At 55.3% G+C, this 12,432-nt stretch overlaps 6 protein-coding genes across 6 annotated transcripts; 3 read left to right on the top strand and 3 right to left on the bottom strand.

Annotated features, from left to right (window-relative positions):
* Nucleotides 1-69: 69 nt before the first annotated feature.
* Nucleotides 70-1,376, top strand: BX661DRAFT_182582 (peroxisomal membrane anchor protein conserved region-domain-containing protein). Its single transcript, XM_051536007.1, has one exon. The coding sequence runs from the start codon at nucleotides 304-306 to the stop codon at nucleotides 1,297-1,299; it is 996 nt and encodes a 331-aa protein (XP_051391699.1). The 5' UTR covers nucleotides 70-303; the 3' UTR covers nucleotides 1,300-1,376.
* On the bottom strand, nucleotides 1,354-2,080 carry BX661DRAFT_18079 (6-pyruvoyl tetrahydrobiopterin synthase-like protein). The gene has a single exon (XM_051535546.1). It carries the CDS (start codon nucleotides 1,857-1,859, stop codon nucleotides 1,407-1,409), a length of 453 nt encoding a protein of 150 aa, XP_051391700.1. The 5' UTR covers nucleotides 1,860-2,080; the 3' UTR covers nucleotides 1,354-1,406.
* Nucleotides 2,081-2,300: 220 nt separating this feature from the next.
* Nucleotides 2,301-3,659, bottom strand: BX661DRAFT_143274 (essential protein required for biogenesis of 40S ribosomal subunit; the record flags this gene model as incomplete). Its single annotated transcript, XM_051532997.1, has 1 exon — nucleotides 2,301-3,659. The coding sequence occupies one exon, from the start codon at nucleotides 3,657-3,659 to the stop codon at nucleotides 2,301-2,303; it is 1,359 nt and encodes a 452-aa protein (XP_051391701.1).
* A 452-nt stretch (nucleotides 3,660-4,111) lies between these two features.
* Nucleotides 4,112-6,337, top strand: BX661DRAFT_171065 (Noc2p family-domain-containing protein; the record flags this gene model as incomplete). Its single annotated transcript, XM_051533673.1, has 6 exons — nucleotides 4,112-4,338; nucleotides 4,495-4,791; nucleotides 4,842-5,217; nucleotides 5,253-5,412; nucleotides 5,448-5,810; nucleotides 6,021-6,337. 6 exons carry the CDS (start codon nucleotides 4,112-4,114, stop codon nucleotides 6,335-6,337), a joined length of 1,740 nt encoding a protein of 579 aa, XP_051391702.1.
* Nucleotides 6,338-6,547: 210 nt separating this feature from the next.
* On the bottom strand, nucleotides 6,548-7,092 carry BX661DRAFT_198417 (uncharacterized protein; the record flags this gene model as incomplete). The annotated part of the gene is made up of 2 exons (XM_051538225.1): nucleotides 6,548-6,558; nucleotides 6,690-7,092. 2 exons carry the CDS (start codon nucleotides 7,090-7,092, stop codon nucleotides 6,548-6,550), a joined length of 414 nt encoding a protein of 137 aa, XP_051391703.1.
* Nucleotides 7,093-10,491: 3,399 nt separating this feature from the next.
* Nucleotides 10,492-12,383, top strand: BX661DRAFT_193873 (uncharacterized protein; the record flags this gene model as incomplete). The annotated part of the gene is made up of 2 exons (XM_051537822.1): nucleotides 10,492-12,168; nucleotides 12,234-12,383. 2 exons carry the CDS (start codon nucleotides 10,492-10,494, stop codon nucleotides 12,381-12,383), a joined length of 1,827 nt encoding a protein of 608 aa, XP_051391704.1.
* Between the last annotated feature and the right edge of the window lie 49 nt (nucleotides 12,384-12,432).

Genomic DNA, 12,432 nt, shown 5'->3' on the forward strand with positions numbered 1-12,432 from the left:
CAGCGCAGCAACTGAAAGCGTGAAAAAAGAAAAGATTATTTCAAGCTTTTCGCTCGTCCCTCTGTGATGCGTCGAGCCCGCCACTGCTGCAGCCACCTTTTTTCTTTATAAACTTTGGTTTTCAGTTTCAATTCAATCCTCTATTTTGTATATTTCGCATTTGTACTAAGGGAATTTAAAAATAATAGTTTAAAGCTTGGGCATTATCGCATTCCCTCGTATAATATACCTCGCACTTTCTCACAAACTATCTTTTTTTTTAAATTATAGCACGCAATTAACTAGCGCAATCGACATCACATAATGTCTGCCGAGGCGTCGTCGTCGTCGTCGCTGCCGGCTGCAGGCCCGCTGACATCGCCTCTTCGAGAGGACATAATCGAGTCCGCAGTGCGGTTTCTCGCCGATCCAAAGGTGCAGTCATCGACCTTGGCCAAAAAGATATCGTTCTTGGAAACAAAGGGGCTCACAAACGCTGAGATTGAGGATGCGCTTGCCCGGGCAAAGAATCACACACAAACACCAGGTGCTGCCGCGCCTGCTGGAACGGGTTCCGGTTCTGGAAATGGCAGTACTGGATACGGGTACGCCCAGCCAATAGCTCCTCTTGCGCCGCCGCCGCGCCCACACTTGGATTGGAAAGACTATTTTATTGCGGCCGTGGTCGCTGGCGGCCTGGGTTACGGACTGTACATGTTTGCAAAGAAGTACATCACGCCTCTTCTTTTGGCGCGCGACGACAATCTGCGTCTGGAAGAGGAGAAGAAGCTGCTTGTCGAGCAGAACGAGCTCACTCGCAAGCAGCTCGAAGTTTTGGGCGCCTCCACCACCCAGATCCTCGAAACAATTTCGAAGCAGTCGCAAAGAACCAGCGAAGCCATCGAGGGAATGTCCTCTGTCATGGACAAGATAGCCACGCAGGAAATTGAGCACAACACATCGTCTCGTCGCTTGTTAGTAACGCTCGAGGACCTGCAGCGGGAAATCGCAGGACTATCTGCAAAGACAGCAGCTGCGGGCGGCGCGTCAGTGGCCGACGTCCAGTCGGACATCCGCAGCCTTCGGTCGATGCTTCTCAGCCAGCGCGCCCCTACCCACAGCTTCTCCCCTGCAGCGCGCTCATTGACGCCCACGACGGCGTTTTCCTCTGCCGCGCCAGCCGAGGAAAACCCCGTTTCGACTTCAAATACAGGGTCTGCAGCGACTTCGCCAATGCCCACGCCGACGATCCCCGCATGGCAGCTCGCCCTGATGGGCGGCGGCAGCGGAAATGAGAAGAAGGAGGCCGAGACACACTAGTTAAACTCACTTCCCCTTTTGGTTCCACATTGGCTTTGCGGCTCGTGTGGGGCTCGTGCATCAGTTTTATTTTTATCGTATTATTTAGCATTAATCGACATTGTCATTCAAACAACACAGTCTCGAAAGTCAGTGTCGGCCAGCCCGTCGCCCGTGAAAACAACCTTGTTCTTGGGTGTCTCGGACACGACGATCTTGTGCAAGAGGCCGGCGGGCATCAGCTGCGTCAGGCGGATCCAGATGAACACGGCAAGGTTCTCTGTTGTGCTCGGACGCGTCTTAAAGAAGGCAATGTCGGCGTCCAGGTTGCGGTGGTCGGCCACATCCAGCACCGCAGCCTTAATCCAGCGCTTGAGATGCTCGATGTTGACGACCATCCCGGTTTTGGCGTCGATGGGCCCTCTGACAATGGTCTCTAGCACGTAGTTGTGGCCATGGCCGCTGGCGTGGTTGCACTTTCCAAACACCCGCCTGTTTTCCTCGTCGCTAAGGTGCGGGCTGTGCAGACGGTGGGCAGCGGAGAAGTGCTCTGTGCGCGATATGGAGCCGGTCGGCGGCATGGTTGGTAATTACTGTGGATGGCTATTGCTGGCTACGGCGTCGGTAAGAGGTGGCTGCGACAAATAAATGGCACCGCCGCTGATATGGTATTTTCGAGTGATGCCCAGTGCTAAAAAGTGAAAGTCAAAGACGACGAAAGAGAGCAGAAGAGCAAACAAGTGAGCGCGGCAGGGCTTTTTCTTTTTTGGTCAAGAGACAAAGAAAAGTCGTAGCTCAATTGGGAGTTTTGGAGCGCAAAAAAGAGCAGTTAGTTGATTTGTGGCAGAGGTGGCTGAGGCGGGAGCATTCAAGAAAAATCAAGTCCATCATCGGCGGCGAGAGGAGACATGCAGAGCGATGTGGTGTGGTCGTGGCGTGAATTGTATTGTATTGCTGGCAAAAAATATTTATATAATGGTAGATGGATGAGCGATGACGCGGGGCCCGCTGCGCCCGATCGCCTACTTGCTGGTGACACCGAGGATGCTTTTCTTGCGCTCGGGGATGCGTGGCTTGGAGCCAGGCTTGAGATGCTTGCGCTGGTTCTCCTCCTTGCGCTTGCGCGACTGGATCATGACGCGCTTTGTCTGGGAGGCCTTCTTGACGCCGACCGGCACGTTGCGCTGGCGCAGCACTTTGCTGACCTCGGGCACGTACTTGAAGCGGTCCTTGAGCTTCTCGGCGTATTCGATGGACGCACGCTCGCGGTTGGACTGCACACCCATGCGGTCCGACGCGCGTGCGCGCCACAGGCGCAGGTTGCTGTCGTCACTGCCCGACAGCACGTACTTGTTGTCCATGGTGTACTTGGCACAGAAGACGCGCTGCATGCGCTTGGTGTGATAGATGTCGCGCGAGTGGCCACCGGAGGCGTCCCACAGCCGCACAGTGCGGTCGTAGCTGGCGCTGACCAGCTCCTGGCCAGTCGGCGAGTAGTCGACGTCCATAACGGCCGACACGTGGTCGCGCAGCACGTTGACAGCGTGGTCCATGCGCCGCATGTCAAAGGTGTAGATGTTGTGGTCCTCATTGGCCGTGGCAAACATGAAGGCCTCCATGGGGTTCCACGAGATGGCGTTGGTGCTCAGCGTCATGACCAGCTTGGCCAGCGGCGAGTTAGTGCGCAGGTCGTACAGGATGATCGACCGGTCGGTGCCGCAGCTAGCCAGCACGTTGACCTCGGTCTGGTTCATGCGTACGGTGTTGATGGTGTCTGCGCCCCACGTCAGGTTGCTGATGGGCTCGGACCGCTCGACGTCCCACACCTCGACCAGCGACGAGCTTGTGGCGAACAGCGAACGATCGCGGTGATGGTCGATTCCGCTGAATGCGTGCTTGCCGCTGTACGTGGCCACGGTCTCGGGCGTCAGGCCATCAGCCGCGACTGCGCTCTCGCTACGGCTCCACACCTTGACCATCTTGTCGGTACCGACCGACAGGAACCGGTCGCTGGCGCCACCGGGGATGTTGCACACACCCTTAACGACGCCCCTGTGCGCCTCAGGCGCGCGCCAGACCGTCTTCTGATCGGCCAGGGACCACATGCGTAGCTCGCCGTCGCCGCTGCCCGAGATGATGCTGTCGAGGTCCCACGGGTTCTTTGCCATCGCGTAGACGCCGTCGATGTGGCCGCCGAGACTGGCCAGGAACGGCTTGGCAAACATGCGCTCCAGCTTGGCCGAGTTGAGCGCACGCTTGTACTCGCGTGCCCGCTCCAGCGGGTGCAGCTCCGGATCGATGTTCCGCGGCAGCAGCTGGATGTCGCTCTTTGTCTCGCGTGTGGACTCTGTTGTGCTGCGGGAAAGCGCCTTAACCTTCATTTTGAAGATGGTGTGGTGTGTGCGTGTGTGTGCGTGTGTGTGAGTGTGTGTTTGCCTGCTGCACGTAGCTCTGCCCCCGAATAAGTGTAATTTGACGAATGCGCAAAGATATATATATATAAAACCTACTACGAGTTTTTAAAAAAAAAAGAAGCAAAAAAAACTTGATCTCATTTTTCTTCTTTTTTTCATGCTCGAGCTCGCAGCGAAGAATCAGCCAAAAAGCTGGCTCTGGATCAAATGATCAAGCGATCGTGCTCAGTGAGCAAAAAAAAAAAAAAGATCCAATATATTTTAGCTGGCGAAAGCACAAAATTTTCGCTTTGCTCCAGCCTTTTCTCAACCGCCGTCTGTTTGCTTGCTTGTCTGCTCGTTCATTTATTCATTTCTTTCCAACCCCTTATTTTCCATACCTTGTACGAATTTATCTTCGTATATTCACATCAACAACAATGGGCAAAGCTAAAAAGTCGACGAAAAAGTTCAACAAAAACCACCTCAAGGGCGAGCTTGAGCGCCGCCACAAGCACAAGAAGAACCAGCAGCTGTTCAAAAAGCGCGAGATCAAGAAGAACAGAAAGTCTGGCTCTGGCCTTGACGACGAGGAAAAGGAGGTGTTCACTGGAATCGAGGAGGTCGATGGTCTGACTGAATTCGCCGAGTCGACACCCAAGGGAGTGTAAGTTCTGTGCTGCCAGGAAGCGCGGGTGCAACCGCGAAAGTCTGATTGATTTACGATATTTTTCCATGCTCTCCCGCACGATAACCATATGATGCCATTGACAAATATGCTAAAATCAAAAGTATAACACCTTTAACGCATTCTATTAAATAGTGGTGCCAACATGGATATCAGCAAGTTTATGGAGGCCGACCCAAACAACAACGATGTCTCGGACGAGGAGGATATCTCTGCACTTCTCGGAGATGGCAGCGATCTGGGCTCTGACGATGAGGATGACTTGTCATCTGGGTCCGATTCTGGATCCGAGCTCGAGGAGGATGAAGACGAAAATGAGGATGATGAGGAGGCGGAGGACAATGAAGATGACGAGGACATTGACTCTGATGAGGAGGAGGTCTTCAAGCAGCAGCTTGGGGCGATGAAAGCGAAAGACCCACAGTTCTTCGAGTTCATGGAGAAAAACGACCCTGCGTCGCTGGCTATTCTGGAGACAACAGCGATGAGGAAGACGAGGAAGAGGAAGACGAGGGCGACGACAATGATGACGATGACGTCGAGATGAGTGATGCCGAGAGCAGCGCCAAATCCACAGCCGTCTCGGTCACCACCAAGATGCTTGACATCTGGGTGAAGGAGATCAAGAACGACAACTCGCTCAAGTCGCTCAAGAAGCTGCTGCTTGCATTCTACTCCGCCTCGCACATGGAGTCCGAGAACGACAGCACCAGCAACACGCCCTACCGCATCGAGGGCGTGCGCGTCTTTAACAAGACTGTCAGCTCGGCTATCCGCATGGCACCCACGGCATTTGGCCACTACGCGCCAGTTGTCAAGGGCAAGCTCAGCCGCAAGGCTAGTGGCAACAAGTGGCATGTTGTCCAGGCGCTGATCAAATCGTATCTGTCCAGCCTTTGGAGCTGCTCAAGCAGATGAGCGACCCGGAGATGATTCAGTACCTGATCAAGGAGTCCGAGCGCATGATTCCCTACTTTGCCTGCTTCGACCGCTACACGCGCGACCTCGTCAAGGAGATGCTGCGCCAGTTTGGCTCGCCGACCGCCGACGATGGTGTGCGCATCATGGCCCTGCTCACGCTCCGCCAGCTGGTGTCGCTGTCGGATCCGATGTCACTGACATGGCGCTCAAGGGCATCTACTTGACATATGTGCGCCACAGCAACGTCAAGAACGTTGCGTCGCTGACGACCATCCAGCTGATGCGCAACTGCGGCGTGGAGCTCTACGGTAACGACGCCAAGGCCAGCTACCAGCACGCGTTTGTCTACATCCGGCAGCTCGCGATCCATCTGCGTAACTCGATGCAGCTGCGCAGCAAGGAGTCCTTCCGCGCGATTTACAACTGGCAGTTCATCAACAGCCTGAGCTTCTGGACCGAGGTCCTGGCCACCTACTGCGGTGACCGTGCCGAGGAGCAGCCCGAGTTCTGCGCGATCCTCGAGTCCTTGTGTACCCGCTGACTCAGATCATCCTCGGTGTGGTGCGCCTGGTGCCTACTGCCAAGTTCTTCCCGTTGCGGATCCATTGCCTGAACCAGCTGCTGCGCCTGTCGTCGGCCACCGGCATCTACATCCCTGTGCTGCCGATGATCATTGAGATTCTCGAATCGCCCGAGTTCCTCAACAGGCGCCCAATCAAGAGCACGCTGAACAACTGCAGCTCGACGCGCAGCTGAAGCACCCAAGGAGTACGAGCACACGCGGGTGTATCTGGAGGTTGTCCTGGACAACGCGTTTGGCCTGCTAGCCGATGCTATTGCCTCGCAGTCGGTGCGCATTGCGTTCCCCGAGTGGGTTGTCCCGGCAGTCCTCCAACTCAAGCGGTGGAGGAAGCGTGCCGGCCAGTCGTGGTCCAAGTTCTCGAAGCAGCTCCAGGGCCTGTTGGAGAAGGTCGAGCAGTCGTCGCGCATGGTTCAGCAGCACCGGAGCAAGGTCGACTTTGGCCCTGCCAACTCACGGGCGCTAACCAGTTCATGAGCGACGTTCACCCCGACACAACGCCGATCGGCGCATATGCGCCTCGCTGCGCAAGGTCCGGGCGCAGCAGCGTGCCACCTTGGTTGAGGCGAGATGGACGATGAGGATGACGAGTAAGCAACAAAGAAAGTATAGACGGTCCGATTCGTCAACTTTTTGTCGAAAGTTTTTTGTCTTTTAAATGCCATATCAAATAAATATACAGCTTTATTATTGCAAGTCTCTGAAGATGGACAGTGCATAACGCAGATAAATGAACATGTGCATGAACACGAACATGTCGAGGGGGTAGGTGTTTCAATGTGTATGTATTTGGGTGTGTGTGTGTGCGATGGGGGGGTGCGATTAGTACAAGTCATTTCGGCAAAATCTACGCTGAAGCCCTGCTTATGCAGCAGGTGGTACCGCAGCTTGTCCTTGCGAGCCTTCTCCTCAGCCTCCTCGCGCTGCATCTGCAAAATGTTCTCTATCGGCAGCTGGCGCAGCGGGAGAGCATCCTCAATGTCGCCGTCGATCTCGCCCAGCAACACGACGTTCTCGCCGCGGATTATAAAGACGCCCCGCTCGATGTCTCCGTAGGCGTCACCAACGTAAATGCGCTCGAGGCTGTCTTGCAACACGAGGTTGGCAAACTGGTCGTATGAGCGCAAAATGCCGATGATTTTGCGGCCGTCACGCAGAACCACCAGAAGCTTTTTGTCCAGCGAGTCCACCAGGCTCTCTGCCGTGGTGAAGAACTGCGGGGTAAATGACATTGCTGTGTTTGGCCTTCCTTTAAATAAAAAAGTGAGTAGTAGTGATAATGGTAGGCCGAAGAAGACTGAATCCGCCGCTTGGGAGCGCGTGTGCGCTGCTGGGCACAGCGATAAAGTTGTGAGCATGGATGTGCTGGCATCAGCTTACGGGACATCTGCACACGTAAAAAATGATTCACGTGCTCGGCCCAACATTTGCCAGATGCGATGGCCGCAACGGGCTGACGCGCGAAGGCGCGCACGACGCGCGCGAAAGCAGCCGAACACCCAATTCATCTTGATTATTTGCTTATATTTCTGCCATACTAACAACCCTGAATCAAACACGCAGCGAATACCAAACAATGGAAGGCCCGTCTATCCGCGACTACATAGATGCGCGCAAAAAGGCAGGGATGTCCTGGGAGGAATTCCGCGCGCTAAAGGACAAGAGCGATGGGAATGAGTTCTCGGACAGCGCAATGCTAACGTGGAGGAAGCAGCTGGATGCCGAGCGGGAGGCCAGGCTGAACAGAGACCAGGCCAAAAGCAAAGCGCCCGAGGACGACGACGAAAAGGGGGAGTGCCGTTCGCACAGGAACCGCCGGCATCGGCACAAATCAGCCAAGGAAAGCACGAGGGAAAAGTCAAGGGCAAGAACAAGGACAAGGACAGAAAGCAAAGTGACAGCGATTCAGACAGCGACAGTCGGCGGCATCGCAGCAGGCATCGGGACCGCGATAATAAGAGGCGCATCGATCGTGATCACAGCAGAGACAATGGCAGGCAAGGCCGCGGCCACAGGCACAGGCACAGGCACAGACACAGCGACAGGAGCAGGAGCAGGAGCAGGAGTGGAGACCGAGGCGAACACAATAGTCGACCCTGGCATCGAAGCAGATCGCCCGTGGGAAGCGAGGACCGGGGCGACAAGGAAGTCCCCCTGGGTCTGCCAGCTGCAGGTCTGCGAAGAAGAAGAGGGACTGAACAGAACCAAGCACTGGACTGCACTGCCTTGTTGGCGGTAACCACTACCTTCATTTACTATGTTTATTTATTTTAGCCCGCATGCACACAATCGCCTTCATGTGCGCACACTGGCATTGCAGTGCGCCTGAAGTACACCGAACAGCAAGAGCACAGGCCATTGCGACGAGGGGGTGGAAAGCAGCCAGCAGAGTGGTTCTTGCTGCATTTGGAAAGGCCTGCCGAATTAACACACACCCGCACGCATCCTCTGTCGGATTGTGTGTTATCTCGAAGTGGACCTGGGAATTTCTTTTTACACTGCTTTCAGTCCGCAAAAAATGAAAAGCTCAGGAACTATTTTTTAATGCGGCCAAATGTAGAAAATTCCCATCCTCATGACCAACGCACATCCACACCCACACGCATCCTCTATCTTGGCCGCCAATCCCACCAACCAGCACCATCTCCCCTACAAATAACCGCTCGAAAATGGCATGTGCCATTGCAATATTGAGGGCCTGAGATGGTGGCAATGCCCTTTGAAGATAAGTCGCAGCTGGGTGACTGCAGCGCGTGGTGGGGGTGGCCCAACGTACACACGTTCCATGCATGCACGGGGCTTTATCTCGGTTGCCAGACATAGCAATGTTTCCACGCACGTGATGTCCACAAAAACTAACGAATAACCACTGCCAAATTGGCCGTACGCATAAGTACATTCGAGCAGCCAAAGGCTGCATGCTTATCGCTGCCCGCATGATCCCTCGTCGCCGGCCTTTCTTGTCCGGAGGCTCTGGACAAAAAGATAGCCGCAAGTATGCCGCTGTGACTGGGTTTTCTCTCGTTTCAACCGGACTGTTTGGGGCGCATCCCATCGCACTTGCTCCGCGTGGCTCCAAAGAAAACAGAGGAACAAAGATGCGAGAGTTAAAGAGTAGCGAAGCTGCGATTTGCGCCGCCGCTTTCCGCCGATTGCCCACTTCCGAATGCGGCGAACCAAGCAAATGAGCCGGAGGTGGAGGCAGAATAAAGGAGCGACGTGGCCGGCTTGTGCTGGCTGTTGTGATTTGCTCCCGCCGCGGCGCTAAACGAAGGTGCTGAGAGGGGTGGGTCGTGGCCCGGCCCTTCTGCCACCCCATTTCCACCAAATGAAAATTCAAAGGTAGTCTATTTTTCTAGCATTTCAACATTTCATTTTCGCTGCTGCTGCTGCTGCTGCTGCTGGTGCCGCCACGCATACAGCGTTTCGAATATACGCGAGCGCATAACTCCCATCTTTTGCACCTGTGCGTGCGTGTATAAAGAACGGGGGTTTTCCTGTCCCTGCAAGGATTTTTTAATTTTCGTCTGTCTTTCTTTTTTCATTAAACTTCCTCCCTTATTCTTCAGCTCTTTTGCTTGTTTTTGTTTGTCTCTGTCTGTCTCTTTCTTTTGTTTATTTTCAGCAAGCACGCCTAATATCAGCAACTCACTTTTGCTTTCGAACACTTAAACCCTGCACGCACTCCGCCTACCTGTGGTTCTAGGTACGTTATCTCGCCTCATTTTTTGTGACTGTCGTTCCAAGTGGAAGCAAACCACTTGCGCTGACACGCTGGCACATTTGGCGCACCCGTCGCTATAGCTTGTATTTGTGATGTCGGAACCAAGCGGGCGGATACGACGTGCGCAAGAAGATAAAAACAAGAGAAAAAGCGTGTTGCCAGGCCATCTTGATTCTGGTTTCTGCGCTGCTGATATCTTGAAAATTTCTGGCATCCATGTTTTGATTTTTGATCCTCCATGCAGTTAGTTTGCTGACTAGCTGGTGTGGATGTGGATATGGATGTGTGAGCGAGTTCCATTGCAGTGGCTCTGGCATCTTCAATTCTATTTTTCAATCACCAAAAAAAAGAAAAGAACAGGCACCAATAATGCTTGTTGGCGAAACAATGCGATGACCAATTTGTATGTTATTGGATGGCTTATGCCGGCGCCCCCTCAACTTGCAGGGCTTTTACATTACCATTTTTATTTTCCTCACACACATTATAATTCTGCCAGTCCGTCCCACTCTCTCCCGTCGCCCTTGCCCAAGCGGCTAGAGTCTGAGCGCTGTTGTTTCTTTCTTTTTATCTTTTCTTTTCTTTTTTATTTTCATCGCCTCTAGTTTATTGCCACATTTCATATATTCGCACCACCTTCCTCTTCTGTAACTCGGCCTCCCCCTTTTGTCTGTTGCATTGCACATCGTTTGCTCAAAACATTTGCTCCGGCACTCCGATCTCTTATTATCCGCGCACTTTAGCCCCCCCCATCGTGTCTGACAAAAACAGCAGCAAATTACATCAACTCGAGCGCACTACAATGACCATCGACAGCCAGGACCACTCTGCCCAGTCCAAGCTCTACCCGCCTCCGGCGCGCCTCGTCAATCCGGAGGACGGCCGCGAGAAGCCCTGGGTCTCCAGCATGGCCGAATATGAAGAGCTCTACAAGGAGTCCATCGAGCAGCCCACCAAGTTCTGGACGCGCACTGCCAACGACCTGCTCACCTGGGACAAGCCCTTCACTCACGTCTCCAGCGGGTCTCTCGACAACGGCGACATGGCGTGGTTCCCCGACGGCCAACTCAACGTCTCCTACAACTGCGTCGATCGCTGGGCCATCCAGGACCCGAGCCGCGTCGCCTTTGTCTACGAGGCCGATGAGCCCGGACAGGCGACCAACGTCACCTACGGCGAGCTCCTGCGCCAGGTATGCGGCCTGGCCAACGTGCTGAACAGCTTTGGCCTGCGCAAGGGGGACACTGTTGCTATCTATATGCCTATGATTCCCGAAGCCGCCGTTGCCATGCTGGCCTGCGCCCGCCTTGGCCTCGTGCACACCGTTGTCTTTGCTGGCTTCTCGTCGAGCTCCCTCGCTGAGCGCGTCGCCGACGCCCGCGCCCGCGTGGTCATCACCGCCGACGAGGGTCTGCGTGGCAGCCGCCCCATCCGCACCAAGGCTATTGTCGATGAGGCGCTCAAGACCTGCCCCGAGGTCGAGAGGGTCCTTGTCTTCCGCCGCACAGGCAGCGAGAGCGTGGCATTCAGCGCGCCCCGCGATGTCTGGTGGCACGAGGCCGTTGCCGCCCAGCGCCCCTACTGCCCGCCCGTCCCTGTCAGCGCTGAGGACCCGCTCTTCCTTTTGTACACATCGGGATCAACTGGCAAGCCCAAGGGCGTCGTGCACACGTCGGGCGGCTACCTACTGGGTGCCGCAATGACCCTGAAATACGTGTTTGATATTCACGACAACGACGTGTTCTGCTGCACGGCCGACATCGGATGGATTACTGGCCACAGCTACGTCGTCTACGGTCCCCTGGCGCTCGGATCCACAAGCGTTATTTTTGAGTCGGTCCCCACCTACCCCGACGCCTCGCGCTTCTGGAAGCTGATTGAGGACCACAAGATCACACAGTTCTACACCGCGCCCACCGCCATCCGCGCCCTGCGCCGCCACGGCGACGAGTTTGTCACTAAGTGCGACCTCTCAACCCTGCGCGTCATTGGCTCTGTTGGCGAGCCGATCAACCCTGATGCCTGGACCTGGTACAACGAGGTTGTTGGTGGCGGCCGCTGCGCCGTCGTGGACACCTACTGGCAGACAGAGACTGGCTCGCATGTGATTACTCCCCTCCCCGGAGCCACCTATGCCAAGCCCGGCTCGGCCACCTTCCCCTTCTTTGGGGTTGAGCTCGCCATCCTTGACCCGACCACTGGCACTGAGCTCGAAGGCAACGACGTCAGCGGTGTGCTCGCGATCAAGAAGCCCTGGCCCTCGATGGCGCGCACCATTGCCGGTGACCACAAGCGCTTTGTCGAGACCTACCTGAGCCCGTACCCCGGTTACTACTTTGCTGGCGACGGCGCCAGCCGCGACGCCGATGGCTACTACTGGATTCGCGGCCGCGTTGATGACGTGATCAATGTGTCTGGCCACCGCATGTCGACTGCCGAGATCGAGTCTGCTCTGATCGGCCACTATGCTGTCGCCGAGTCGGCCGTTGTTGGCGCCAACGACGAGCTCACGGGCCAGGCAATCTGCGCCTTTGTCACGCTGAAGGACGGCTTCGAAGCCAACAGCCTGCTCAAGGCCGAGCTGGTCAAAGAAGTCCGCACGCGCATTGGCCCCATCGCCACGCCCAAACGCTCATTCTCGTCGACGAGCTGCCCAAGACGCGCTCGGGCAAGATCATCCGCCGCATTCTGCGCAAGGTCGTTGCTGGCGAGGCTGACCAGCTTGGCGATCTCTCGACTCTGTCTGACCCCTCGATCCTCGATGTCCTCATCAGCGCGGTCTCTGCGACGTCTCTGTAAAAGCGAGCACACTGCTCCATCCTTTTGTTTCTCATTTTATACTCACTCT

The sequence above is a fragment of the Kickxella alabastrina genome (genome assembly GCF_025024165.1).
Source record: "Kickxella alabastrina strain RSA 675 chromosome Unknown BX661scaffold_11, whole genome shotgun sequence".
NCBI lineage: Eukaryota > Fungi > Kickxellomycota > Kickxellomycetes > Kickxellales > Kickxellaceae > Kickxella > Kickxella alabastrina.